A 12,856-nucleotide genomic window follows, 5' to 3' on the forward strand; every position below is an offset into this window, starting at 1 on the left:
AAACCATCTCCGGGCCCTGTGCAAAGCGCTCAAGTTAATCGAAGTAAGGGTGACTCCAGACCAGAGACAAAAGATGCCACTCAATACAGGCTTGTGTCTCGCAGTTGTTATAGGACTCTTAGGCGTATTGGTCTATGTGTGCTGCATAAAGAATAAGGAAACTATTCAAAATAGTGCAAGACGTGACAGATTAGTGAACCTCAGCAGGTTGTTTTGACCTTTGGAATAACAGGTGCAAGATGCTAAATGTTAGCTGTCGCTACTTGTAACGTTACAGAGTGCAGCGTCTTCTTCTTTCAGCCAAGCACACAAACCTACATTCCCAGTCACTGATTATTTCTAATAAAAAAGGAGAGGAGATGATAAACAATTATTTACATTCAAATCGTTACATTTTGCTCATCTCAAACTCTAGATTAGAATTGGTTTGTGAAAAATACTGTTGGTAGGATTTCTTTAAACAGCGATAACACCATGTCAAAGAATAATAAAACGGACAGATAGTCGAGACTATTTTCCAAATCAGAGCCCTCAAAATGATTTCATTGTAAAAGATATATCACTTTTGCCACCAATGAGACAATAAGCAGGACTTACTTGTCCAGGTTGCGCTCTACTTTCAGCTCCAGCCGGCAGCAGTCCTTCAGCAGGTTCTCGCCAGTGCGACGGACAGAGTAGGAAGGAAAGATGAGGTCTGAGGACTCGGGAGGTTTACCACAGGGCAGGCGCTCTGCGGCAAAGATATCTACCTCCTGCAGGTCCAGGGCGATGCAGTCCAGCAGGCACACGTGCTCTTCTAACGGGGAAACACGGCAGACACTTCAGAGGCTTTCACAGGCTCTCAGTTCCACTTCTTACATGAGGTGCTTTTACATTCACTGTATGCTTTGCTGTAAATATGCAGCAATGCTAACCTAAAATGTGAGGTTCATCCCCCCCCCGTGTGTCGGGGACCTGTGGCCTGCCTAGGGTAAACCCTTTGGAGCTGGAAGGGGGGGTCCTGCTGGGCTTTTCCGGCTCACTATTCCTCCCCGCCGCTCTCACTCGCTCCTGTTCCAAGAGAATAGAACAGCAATGACACATTTCACTTTAAAACCAAGCATCCTGATCATTGTGTGCACTCAACAGCAGCTGATCCGGTTTTAAAAGGTGCTGAGAAAAATAAATTAACATCAAATACAGTCATTTTAAATAAATACTAATGTTTTGGTTTCTACGTTGGTTTTATTATTGGAAAGACATTACAAATGGCTCTTTACCTGAACACATTTGAAAGGTATTAACACAGTGCTACATCTGTGTATCTGGCATTGTTCATCATGTCAACAACTCCCTGCATTCCCCTTCAGACAAAACAACAACAACAACTTACAGACTGGGCTAATATATTGTAAGCCAGAAGATGCAACTCATCAACACAGAAGTCAGTTAGTCTTTCCCACTGTTTATAACCTAACAATGAGACGACCTCTACAGAAGAACGACTTAAACTATTATGTTACGAGTCAAACACGGCGACTCTCAATGAGGGCAACGTCAACAACATGAGACAGTGTCCTTTGAAAAGCAAGTATCAAAGCAATACACCGACTTCTGAAAGTAATTGCCAGGGGATGTTGACACATCTGGAATGTCAGCCCATGTCAGGACATTAGCTATTCATTCTCTCTTCATAAACTGTAGCAGATCAACTGCACAATAAAACGGCGCTTCAGTTGCTGTTCTAACTGCATTCTTTGAAGACATTTCAACTGAATATTACTTGTGTTTAATTCATTGAATTTAAAGTAAATACAAAACACTGTTATGCTCTTCTGACAGAGCGGCATTAAACACTATGGCAGCTGATGCCGCGGTTCAATACATCATATTTCAATGATGTGCCTCCTCTGTGCGCGCAGAGTCAAGGACGTCCAAAAGGAGAGAAGGACGTGGTGTACTAGGATTGTGATATGTTTGTAGCCGCTGCCTGCCATTCACATTATTATATTGTTACAAAGGGTTAACTTCACACCCATGTATTGTGAAGAGAGCCTGGCATATGCTGGAGGTTCCTGTCGCGTGGCATCCTGATACAGCTGGGAGCCAGGCAGAGGGTGCACTGCTCAGAAACTCTCATTACACCTAGTCTTCCACTGTATATATGTTCAACCTTCTTTCATATCAGTAAAGCAAGAGTTTTTAATAAATATACATCAATATTTAAGACACATGTTAAGCTTTCATAAGCACACATCCTTTGGGAAGTTGGTGTATTATTTTAAACCATTCATGCGGCACTCAGAATGTCCATAAAATCAAAACAGCAAACCAGGGCTGGACCATACTCCCTGACAACCAAAGCAGCACCAGACCATTAGCAACTGACTCACCAGAGGAGAAGAAATGAAGACTATATTTCTAAACCAAATACTCCCACAGAGTTGAAGTGTAAACGGTTTAATCTGATCCAAAAGTAATGATCAACATATGCTGTCAGCGGTCTGAAGTTTGGTCATGGGATAGTTTCTGGTAAGTGGTACAAGCTAAGTTATTTGGAAAAGCCCTTTCACCCCAAAGCAAAAGCACACAAGGTACCGTGTAATGAATGGATCTTTGTATGAGCGTGCATGCAGTATAACATTATTCACAAAAAGCACAAGATGCATCTGAAAGACCGATACAACATGTGTCTAGTGTTCTCCCACCAATACCACCGTATGCTGTGCTGGAGCTGGTGGTGGGACAGTTTCCTTTCCCCCGGCATGAGCCTGGGAGCAGCCAAGTCTTCGGGTCAGTGTTTACAGCACTACGTTGGAGGTGTGCCAACATTATTATTGTGTTGTCTTTGAGAAGTGTAATGGAAAACAATGCCATTCACATTATATAGAACTCCAGATTGCTGAAAAAGCATCAAGCATATATGGTATAGTTTTTACTCACCTTTAATACTTTCAATTAGTAAGTAGGCTGCTTATAATATGTTTCACTGTGATCTATCTTATGATGGTCTGATATGACAACGTACACCTGACACCCGTTCCAAAGGCATAATGGCAGCAGGTAGTATGGAAAGTATGGTGAATAATAAATAGTATGTCACACGCATGTCCGGTTAATTGTGGGACAGGTGGCGCAGTGGTCTGTGCATCCGATCATCAGATCAAGGGGGGTGCTGGGGAACTCCAGTTCGAAACCCGCTCCCGCCCCACTGCGTCAGGCCGTTGTGTCCTTGGGCAAGACACTTCACCAGGATTTGCTCCTGTGGGTATTTTCCACAGTGACCATTGCATGTATGATATGTGTAATGTGTATCTGTAAAGCGCTTTGAGCAGTGGAAACCAGCAAACTATATAATAAATAATATAATAAATAATATAATAAATAATAATAAATGTAAGGAATTATTATTATTATTATTATTAATTTCCACGGAGAGCAGTCTTCAAACTATGCAGCTCTCAGTTCTCTGTGCCAGCTGGGCTCGGGTGCCAATGATTCTGGAAACATGGAGAACTTAACCTTAAACTGCCTCTGTTGAAAAGGAGGCTCCTCATAAACGTGCCGTTGGTGTGCTATATGCTATGTGCACTATACAAATAGTGTTGGCTATAACTAACTAATTGCTAAATTCAATCAAAGACAATTAGAGACATTGACAAGGTTTAGTTATGGGACCATACATTACAGCAAAGAGTCAGGCTATGCTGTATTCATTGAGCATCGCAGACCAGGTTCAGATCGTTACTAAATGATAAGATGGCAAAAGGTTCTCTGTGCATTGAGCTTTTCAGGGGGGCTGGTATGTGGTGTGAAACATAAATTGGTAACCCTGCATGTTAAATTGTGGGTGATACCATTCAATGCATACATGAATACAGTTCCATTAGAAAAGCAAGGGAGCGAAAGGTCAGCGGGGCTGCAGGGGTGGATGCACAGGGTCAGCGGGGCTGCAGGCGTGCACGCGATGCACGCACGGGCAGCGTTACTCACCAGAGAGGGGAAAAAGGCATGGGCCATGGTGAGTTTCTCTACCTTGTCTCTGAGGGAGAAAGTCCCATGAGCCCCCGCTGGCAGGAAGCTGTTCTGCACCCTCAGCTGGCCGAGGTTGGCCACAATGACCCTCGGCGAGCATGAGCTCTCTGGGATGAGAATAACTGGGGCACCAGCCTCGATGTCCAGCAGAACCCTGGAAGCCCGCTGAGGATGTTCCCGCACCTGCAGGGGATAGGGAGAGGGAGAGAGGAAGGGGCCAGGTGAGAGAAATCAAACAGAGCAAGCAGGGGAACACTTTATTCTGATATCATTACTATTACAGGATAACATACACAACCGTTGAGAAGTGAAGAATCATCCGTTTTAACAAGATCAACACCAAAGGTTGGATTTATATTTGAGACAGTTTTGCTCCAAAAAAGAGAAAAAGATAATATAACATTCCATCAGTGGATGTCCACAGTGAAGCATGGTCGGCACAGTGATGAAGAATGTAGTTCAATATTGTTTCGGATTCCACTCCAGAATGCTCGAGTGATTCTTGTGAAGATTGAAGCAAATGGGCGTCTCTACATATTGAGTTAACTCCTCTGGGCTCCTCCTGCCTTGCACAATGCCACCTGGTCGCCCTGTAGTATACTGTTTGTTTTCCATGTACACAAACAAACCAGTTGTACAAATAAAAGAGGACATCATGAATGCACACTTCTGATGGATAGCTGATATTCAATGAAGACTTATGTTTGTCAAAGACAGCTGATAATACCCAACCAATGTCATTTGCATTCACTTTGATTTCTCGGGGTTGCTTGTTTGTACGATGTTCAGCTCAGCTGAAATGAGCAGTCACTAAAGCAGAGTGCGCCACACAGTACTCACAGCCTGGCCCTCCATAGCAGCCCTCTGCCTGCCGAGGACATCCTGCAGCTGGGTGAAATGCTGGATGAAGGCCACCACCTCGGCCTGAAAGCGCTGGGTGTGGACGTACTGCACGGAGGCCATCTGCAGGGACACCTTGATGTCACACTCCCGCTCCAGGTAAGGGTCAGGCTGGCCGTACCTGAGGGGACGGGAACACGATGAGAGTTCTTTAATCCCTTCGTATCGTACAGACTTATTCTCTGCTCAAAGGTTCGCAATACATACTTATGGATGTTGAAAATAAGGGCCTCCCCTCCCCGGGTGGTGAAGCGCTCTCGGTAGAGATCACCGTGTGGTGTAAGGTCACTCAGGGACAAACTTCCTAAACTGCCTTGTAACGCCAGGTCGCCATCTTAACGAGAAGACATCATGTGGGAACATTACACTTCACATTGTCCTCACAAGTTCATCTGTAACACCATGTTGCTGTGTAGTCTTTTACTAGGCAAGGTGAAGCTATGGTATTTCATACGCACCCATCATTTCCAGATGAGCGGACAGTTTGGACACGCTCGCTCTGGCAAGCTCATTGGTTTTCTTGTTTAGCACAAGAGACAAAGAATGAACCTGAGAATGGAACATAAAAAGGTTTATGAATAAAGCATTCACTTCAGAAGTGACTCTTCACTTCACAACCAGAAGGGCTGGAAGTGAGACGAGGAAGAGTTCGAAGTTATACATCCAACAAACAGCTCAAATAGAATGTCCTGTTAAAGAAAGCAGGTGCAGTCATTCAGAATCCTGAGCTGTGAAACACATATTCTTCACAAAGAACTGCACAGTGTGTACATCTCATTTTAAAGTCTCTGTCATATACTGTGAGAGCTGACCTGTTGATGATATAGCCATCATCTTTCTATCCACCTGAGAATGTGTTCTATATTTCAGATATTCAAACTTCTTTTTGAAATGTGACAAAGTCCCTTTACTGCGGTGCTAAAGAGACAGACAGCATGTCAACACACGACTGGACACCATAAGTGTCTGTATGTGCAGTAGGATCCAGCCAATGACTGATGAGACATGTCAGTGCTAAACCTCTGTGGTGGCTGAATCACGGGGCTGACAGAGATACTTGTTCATCCTATTCTCCGTGGGAAACAAATGTTTTAAATATACTGTGGAACAGAATGCAGCCTACCAACATGACAGCCCCAGGTCCAGTGACCTACCTTAAGGTCCACTTTAGTGTTGACAGCCTCGGATGTCTCCTCCTCAACGATGTCGGGCTCATACAGAGGCTGTCCTGGCTCTTGGGGGGGGGGCACAGGGGGCACCTTCACTGCATGGTTATTGGCAGTGGAGCCAATACCAAAGAAGTCGAGGATAACCACCCAGGTCTGCAGCGTGATCAGAACGTCCAGGCAGTTGAAGTCCACATCGACGCTTCGCCCCACTCTGCCGTAGCGCGTTTTGAACTCTGGGTGGTTCTGGTCCACCAGCAGCACATTGATGTGAACTAGGGAGTCATCAAAATCTAGAGGGGGCTGAGGGGATGGTGTCTGACGGGTAGGGGAGGGAGGTGGAGTGTTGGGACAGGTTGTGTCTCTCTTGGATTTGCGAGGGGCAGCTGACGGGGTGCTGGGGTGCCTCTGGTAGAGCTGGAAGACGTTCTGGGCCTCCTCCATGTGTGCGGGCAGTGAGCGGGGCATGTCTGGGTACAGCGCGTTGGATGCTGATGGACAGCTTTGGGAAAGGTACTCCTTTGGGCTGAAGGTGGAGGGCTTGGGCGCTCCATGAGACACCATCAGATGTTTGTATTTAGACTCGGGGTTCTGCTCCAGGAGGTCCTCCATTAGCAGCGAGCGCAGAGCTAGCTGGACTGTGAGTAGATGAGGATGGTCTTTGGTGAAGTCTCCCTCCAGATCTTGGAAGCGCAGGCTGACCAAGCCCTGGGACCCCTGGGTCAGGTCAGCACTGAGCTGCACCTGCAGTTCTGCCACGTGTAAGGTGACTTTGAACTGAGTGAAGGACGAGTGGTTAGCGGGTTTGTGGGACTGCAGAGGCAAAGGAGAGGACAGCGACGAGTGGGAAAAGCTCGTATAGGGAGGGTCCCTTGCAAACAGCCCTCCCTGGGGGTCAGGAAACCGGTGCGGCCTGGTGGAAGAAGGCGTTGGTGGAGGTGGTGTGGGCGGTTGGCTGGGTGTGACACGTTGCTCCTCAATCAAGGACAAATTGTCCAATGTCTGCAGCACTTGCTCGTACACAGGCTTGCACAGGAACACCTACAACCACAAAGGGAAGCATTGGTCAAATGAATACCAGTTCGTAACCCTATTTCAAACACTCAAGCATCAAGGTAAAGCCCCCTCTCTTATTTTCAAAGGGCTTTATTGGGAACTGGTACTTCATAGTTGGCCATCCTTTACATTCTGCTAGTATTTGAACTGGGGACAGTTTGAATATGATGCGTACCTGAACAGAGTTGACGAATTTGCCCTCGATTCGGAGGAGCCCTGAGCTCTTACAGGGCTCCTCCGCAGTGAGGAAGGTGAACTGGGTGTCTTCTTCAACTGGAACCTTCTCCAGGGTGAACTGTATCGTGGTGTCTTTCAATATATGAAAAGCTGGTAAAGAAAACAAACATGTGGTCTTGTGTAAAAAGCTGCATCGAAAATATATGCTTATATTATTTGCATCTCCAAGCACATAGCATAGCATTCGGAACACACGTATGAATGAAATGGGTCAAATGCTTACCTTTTCCACGGCTGAGGGATTCAAAGAAGACGTGGCGTGTGAACTGTGGCTCATCGTGATTCACACTCCCGCCGTGGGATGGTGACGCGCTGCCAGCTCCGTGTGGCCTCTTCGATACCAAATGACTCATGTTGACCGAATACAGTCGGATGTCCTTCACCAGCACCTGCAGCTTCTCACCTTCAGAGTCTTGCCCGGTAACACAGTTCTGAATCGTTATGCTTCCCAGGTGACCAACCAACAGCTCGGGGTGTCCAGGTTTACGGGGAATGGAAACAACGGGTGATTCAATGCTAATATTAAGAGTCAGCTTCACCAAGAATGTGTCTAAGGTGGATTCAGGCTCCTCCATGGGAGGATCCTCCTCCTCCTCATACGGATACGCCCAGCTCTGACTCTGAGTTCGAGTTCTCCGTGAGGGAGTCTCAAAGAGCGAAACCATGCCGCTGTACTCTGCCGTCTTGGTGGCTAGAACTGTTGACACTTTGGTGGCAGCGCTTTTCAGCATGGAGCGGAAATTGTCTTCAACCTCATTGGCAGACAGACTCAACTCCTTCAGAAACTTGGCCGAGTGGTTGTAGTGCAAGGAGGCCATTTGAAGTTCCAAGGAACACTCCCCTTGTGACTTCTCCATGAGGCGGAAATGTAAAGCTTCTGAGGAAGAGCCTTCCATGTCAGCGAGGAATGTTAATCCGCCAACATTGCAGGAGCTATCGGCGCTACCAATGCTAACCACAAACTGGCTTCGGCCTCCTTCCTGGGTCAGGTCCACCAGCTGCATAGACCCGAGTGAGCCATTGATGTCCAAACGGCTACCCATGGACACATTGACCTTGGTGCCTGTGATGCTGGCAGTGGCAATCTTCAACCCTTTCTTCTCAGCAAACAGGGCAGTGCCAGTGGACACAGTCCGGAGGAGAAGCAGGTTGAGACGATGGATCTCCACAGTCAGCTCTTTGTTCTGGTCATATGTTGCCTGGTATGTCCCGTCCTCTTCCTCACTGCACGGCTGTGTTGGGTGTTGCGGTGCTGACAATGTCCAGGGGCTCTCTTCCTTAGGAAAAGACTTCTGGAGGAACTTGAGCAGCTCCACCATGGTCTCAGGGTTGAGAATGATGTCCAGGTTATTGACCTGCATGCTTGTCACCTGGAGGGAGCTGTCCAGGTTCATGGAGGGGCAGTCTGAGCTCACAAACTGGTACTCAAGCTTGATTAGGGCCTCCTGGTCTTTGAGGAAGGAACTGAAGGGGGAGATTCTATCAGAAGGCATACCAGAGGGTAATTCAGTGTGATGGCACTGATGCCCGGGAGACCGGCCTTCAGACAACAATGGGGACGAAGGCTGGCTCTCCCGGAGACTGCCCGAGGGTATGTCAAAACTGAGATTTTTATGTGAAGCCACAAGGAGGTCGAAGTCTGAGCCATAGGTCTGTAAGGTGTCCACCAGCAGAAGACCGTGGACAGTTAGGGACACTTCAGCATCATAAGGTCGCTTAACAAATTTAGCATTTGTGCCAAATACCTTGAGAACAGATATGTAGCGGCCATCGCTTTCTACACCAAGCTGCATGTAGTTGATGTTGAATTCCGCTAAAAGCAGACGGGATTCCACCAGCACTTCCCGTGTGTGCTGCTCTAAAGTCATCACACTCTGGGTCAGGTTCTTGGCGGACCCTTGAAGCTTCCAGGAGCTGTCCTGCCTCTGAAAGATTTTGTCATGGCGGAGGGGATCAGGGGAATGTATATTTGGGCCCTTCTCTTGGCTTTTGTCTTCTTCACTGCTTAGCCTAGCCAGACAACTCCTAAGGGCGGTCATCTTCTCGAGGTTGATATGGACCTTTAGGTCTGGGAGAGTTCCTGACAACACAGCCCCAGGGAGCTGGGGGTCCGAGGTGTAGCGCAGCCTCTGCTCAAGCTGGAGCAGCACATTGAACTTCTCCACCACGTGAGTCGGCCCCACCTCGCTCTCTTGAAGATGTTTCCAGTTGTCCTTGAAGCGACCGACCATTATCTGCAGGTCCTTAAAGGACAAGGAGTACTTTTCATACAGCTTCCTCCTGTAGGCCTGTGTACCTTCAGGGGATACGAAGCTGGGGAGTTCAGGGCTTTTGAGCTGCTCTTTCATAGACATGTCTAGTTCAGATGGTGGAGACTCTGGTGGGGTAGCAAGGGGGGTCTGGTATTCATCTTCACTCATTTCTTCCGTTTCAGGTTGAGTCGTTTTTAAGCTGGCCTTTGTGTCATCTTCAAAGAAAAACATTGCGAAAGGTATGAGCCGAGTTAGAAACCTCATAATGCAGAAGAATAAAGATGATGAGGTATATCATTTTCTATGTGCTTAAATGGTTGCTTTGTTTACCTTGAGAGTTTGTGAGGAGAATCCTGCCTAAATCAACAACAACTAGCATCGGGTCCTCTGACTGGAAGTCATCAGGGAAAATCACCTGGGGTGCACAAATGTCCAGTTTCATGGTCCAACGCTTGCCGTTTTCCTACAAAGCAAAACTGTGGCTGTTAGAAATTATTCAACCTCCATTTATTTAAATGCATCATTCAGTGAAACTCTTACAATGAACTCTCCCACAAGCAGCTGATCAATGGTCTGTCGGATCTCCGCTTTGGTCTGCATCTTCAGCTTGTTGTACTGCCTCCTGGCAGCTTCGGCCACTCTCAGCTCCAACTCCGACTGGTAGCCAAAGCCTGAGAACCAAAGAGAGATCTTTAAATGTAAGAATATTCTGGCTGTGAAGAAGTTGATGTACAGTACTTAGTAATGATGATGTAATAAAACTGTGGTGTGCTATTAAAACATCTTTGACATGCTTTAATGAATGCTTATCTTGTATGTGCCGTTTGCTTTAAAAGAGCATACAGTCGGTTAGAACTGCCCTTGCTATTTAATCAATCTACAGTTTGTATTCTCAGAGTAACATTTGATTGTACCGAGTGATTTCAGTGTGCATTATAAATGAGGTATCCTCTGTGATAAGACATTAAAAACACAGCTGTTTTTGGACCATCATCTAATCAAGAACTCCATGAGATGATAACAAGCCTGATTCAGCTCAACAGCTGACATTGATTGATTGTTGAATTGGACATAATTAAATAAGCATGTGGAAATGTCTGGGAAATAAGAAATCTTCTTTCCCCTGGGAATTACATTTTCATCAGTCCCTGACGTTTCCCTTCTTTAAATGTGTTGTTTGACCTCTGACACAGATTAGTAGAGAATATTTGCATGTTAAAAATCTAAAACGTCTATAGATGTTTATGGAAATGTTGAAGATTCTTGTTTGTAATTGTATTTTCTATAAAACTGCATGAGTTTATGTCTAAAAGATGTAAAGTGCACCAGTCTTGGTAAATGTGTTCTTAAGAAAATGCATGTTCTCCATAAAAGGGCAACACGTTCCAGGACTTACCCGAGGTATGAACTCTTCCTTTATAGAAGAACTCGGTCACTTTTTTGATTGCTTGCGGGTTGTAGATGATGTTCAGTGGACTGGTGTTCACCTCCAGTCTCCGCTCAAACTGACACCGTACAGGGTTTCGCTCATAGATCATTTCAAACACTGGTGATGATGACTCTGCACTGCATCCTGAGGGCACACACACAGAACCAACATTGGATCCTTTTGAAAGACAAACAGCTGCTGGGAGCACGCCACACCGCCACTACAGAGAGGGCTACTCCCCCGTCTGTCGGAGGCCTAACCGCAGAATACAAATATACCCATAGATAACAAATCAAGTATCACCTGCACCTACATAAAGAATGTTAAGTAAACTACTGTACCTAGCATTTTGAAAGAAAACTGTTAAATAATGTTTGGTTCACATTAAACATAGCTTTGATAAACCAACCCTAAAGGAATCATAAGTCGTCCCAATGTCACAAGCTCAGAGAAAGTATGATCTGTCATTAGGAATTGATAACATGAGATTAAATATAATCTTTTTAAAGAAAATGCTTACCAGAGGTACTGCTGGACTGGCCCGATGGCTGGTTAAGGGCAACAACAACTTTGTCCTACAACGAGTGACACGTTTGACCATCAGAACCTCACACAACATATTGTAGAAAATAACAGTTTTATCATCAAATGAGAAGCTAGACATTCACATTTCCAAACGTTTCTTTACATTATAAACTCTCGGCCTATCCGTGTCCATCGCTGCTTACCGTTTTGGGAGACACCAGGACGGGGAAGATGGTGCCCTGAGTAGTCAGGTCTCTCAGGAAAAGCCCCCCCAGCTTCACAGACAGCAGGGAAGACTCGGAGCGAGGGAGGGACTCCAGGATCACCTTCACCCCTGTGGAGAGTTGGTTCAATCAAGGCAGCGGTAAACAGGAATCTGAATCTAAAGACATAAACACTTTGACCTCTTTGGACACATGTTCATCTCTCAAAGAGGGGAGCTGATACTTAAGGACCAATTATGAATTGGTCATCCAAGGTAAGTCAAAATAGCTTGAACAACACTTCTAATCTCGTTTCAATTATTACATTCAGGTTGGATTACTCCTAACTCAGTTTTTGTAAAAGTCTTGGGGTTCACATCCTACACTGTGAATGTTTGAACAATGATTTCAATATGGATGAGAACAAAATAATAATTTGTGTGCTCTCAGTTCAAACAGATTGTGTTTGTTGATTATTGTAACTTAAGTGAATACCAGGGGCCTCATTTATAAAGCTTTGCGTAGGATTCACGTGGGAAGGTGGCGTACGTAGGACAAAGCAAGTAAATACACACAGAAATATTCCGATTTATAAAACACTGCGTACGGCACGTCCTACGCCGGTTTCCCTTTATAAATAACAATCAACTCGAAATGGCGCAGCTTTTGCGGGCTTCACGTAAACGCCCATATTGCCTATAAATAGTCAAAGAAACGCCCCGTATTAATATTCATTCAGACTGACTGACTGAAGAAGATCGCAGGAAAGGACGACGGAACATCTAAAAAAGACATTTCACACCGTGTCAGATTTTGGTTCTTTTGGGGAGGTGGAAACAAATCACATTGTTTGGTAGATGCAGTTTGAACCAGAGTAGCAGCGTGGAGGTCGGATCGTCACCAACATAAATAAATAAGTGGTACATAGTGCTGCGTACCGGTACGCCGAACCGGTACTGGACTTGTCAAAAGTTTCGGTTCAAGTCCGGTTAAAACCGGAACGTCAGGAACCGGTACTTGGACTCGCAAAAAAACTAGCACTTACGTATATTCTGGTGTCTGTGGTTATTTAAA

General features: G+C 45.7%; 1 protein-coding gene across 1 annotated transcript in view; it reads right to left on the reverse strand.

Annotated features, from left to right (window-relative positions):
* The window catches only part of vps13d (vacuolar protein sorting 13 homolog D), an 87,664-nt gene that overhangs the window by 53,454 nt on the left and 21,354 nt on the right, over window positions 1-12,856 (reverse strand). The window contains exons 14-27 of the mRNA XM_071203590.1: window positions 11,783-11,913; window positions 11,575-11,629; window positions 11,022-11,198; window positions 10,166-10,296; window positions 9,956-10,088; window positions 7,597-9,840; window positions 7,312-7,463; window positions 6,069-7,121; window positions 5,373-5,463; window positions 5,122-5,248; window positions 4,855-5,035; window positions 3,973-4,197; window positions 915-1,050; window positions 598-796 (exon numbers count right to left, since the gene is read on the reverse strand). Coding sequence (XP_071059691.1) covers window positions 598-796; window positions 915-1,050; window positions 3,973-4,197; window positions 4,855-5,035; window positions 5,122-5,248; window positions 5,373-5,463; window positions 6,069-7,121; window positions 7,312-7,463; window positions 7,597-9,840; window positions 9,956-10,088; window positions 10,166-10,296; window positions 11,022-11,198; window positions 11,575-11,629; window positions 11,783-11,913 — 5,035 coding nt within the window. The remainder of the gene's footprint in view (window positions 1-597; window positions 797-914; window positions 1,051-3,972; window positions 4,198-4,854; window positions 5,036-5,121; window positions 5,249-5,372; window positions 5,464-6,068; window positions 7,122-7,311; window positions 7,464-7,596; window positions 9,841-9,955; window positions 10,089-10,165; window positions 10,297-11,021; window positions 11,199-11,574; window positions 11,630-11,782; window positions 11,914-12,856) is intronic.

Source organism: Pseudochaenichthys georgianus, chromosome 7 (genome assembly GCF_902827115.2).
Source record: "Pseudochaenichthys georgianus chromosome 7, fPseGeo1.2, whole genome shotgun sequence".
In the NCBI taxonomy this organism is placed as follows: Eukaryota; Metazoa; Chordata; class Actinopteri; order Perciformes; family Channichthyidae; genus Pseudochaenichthys; species Pseudochaenichthys georgianus.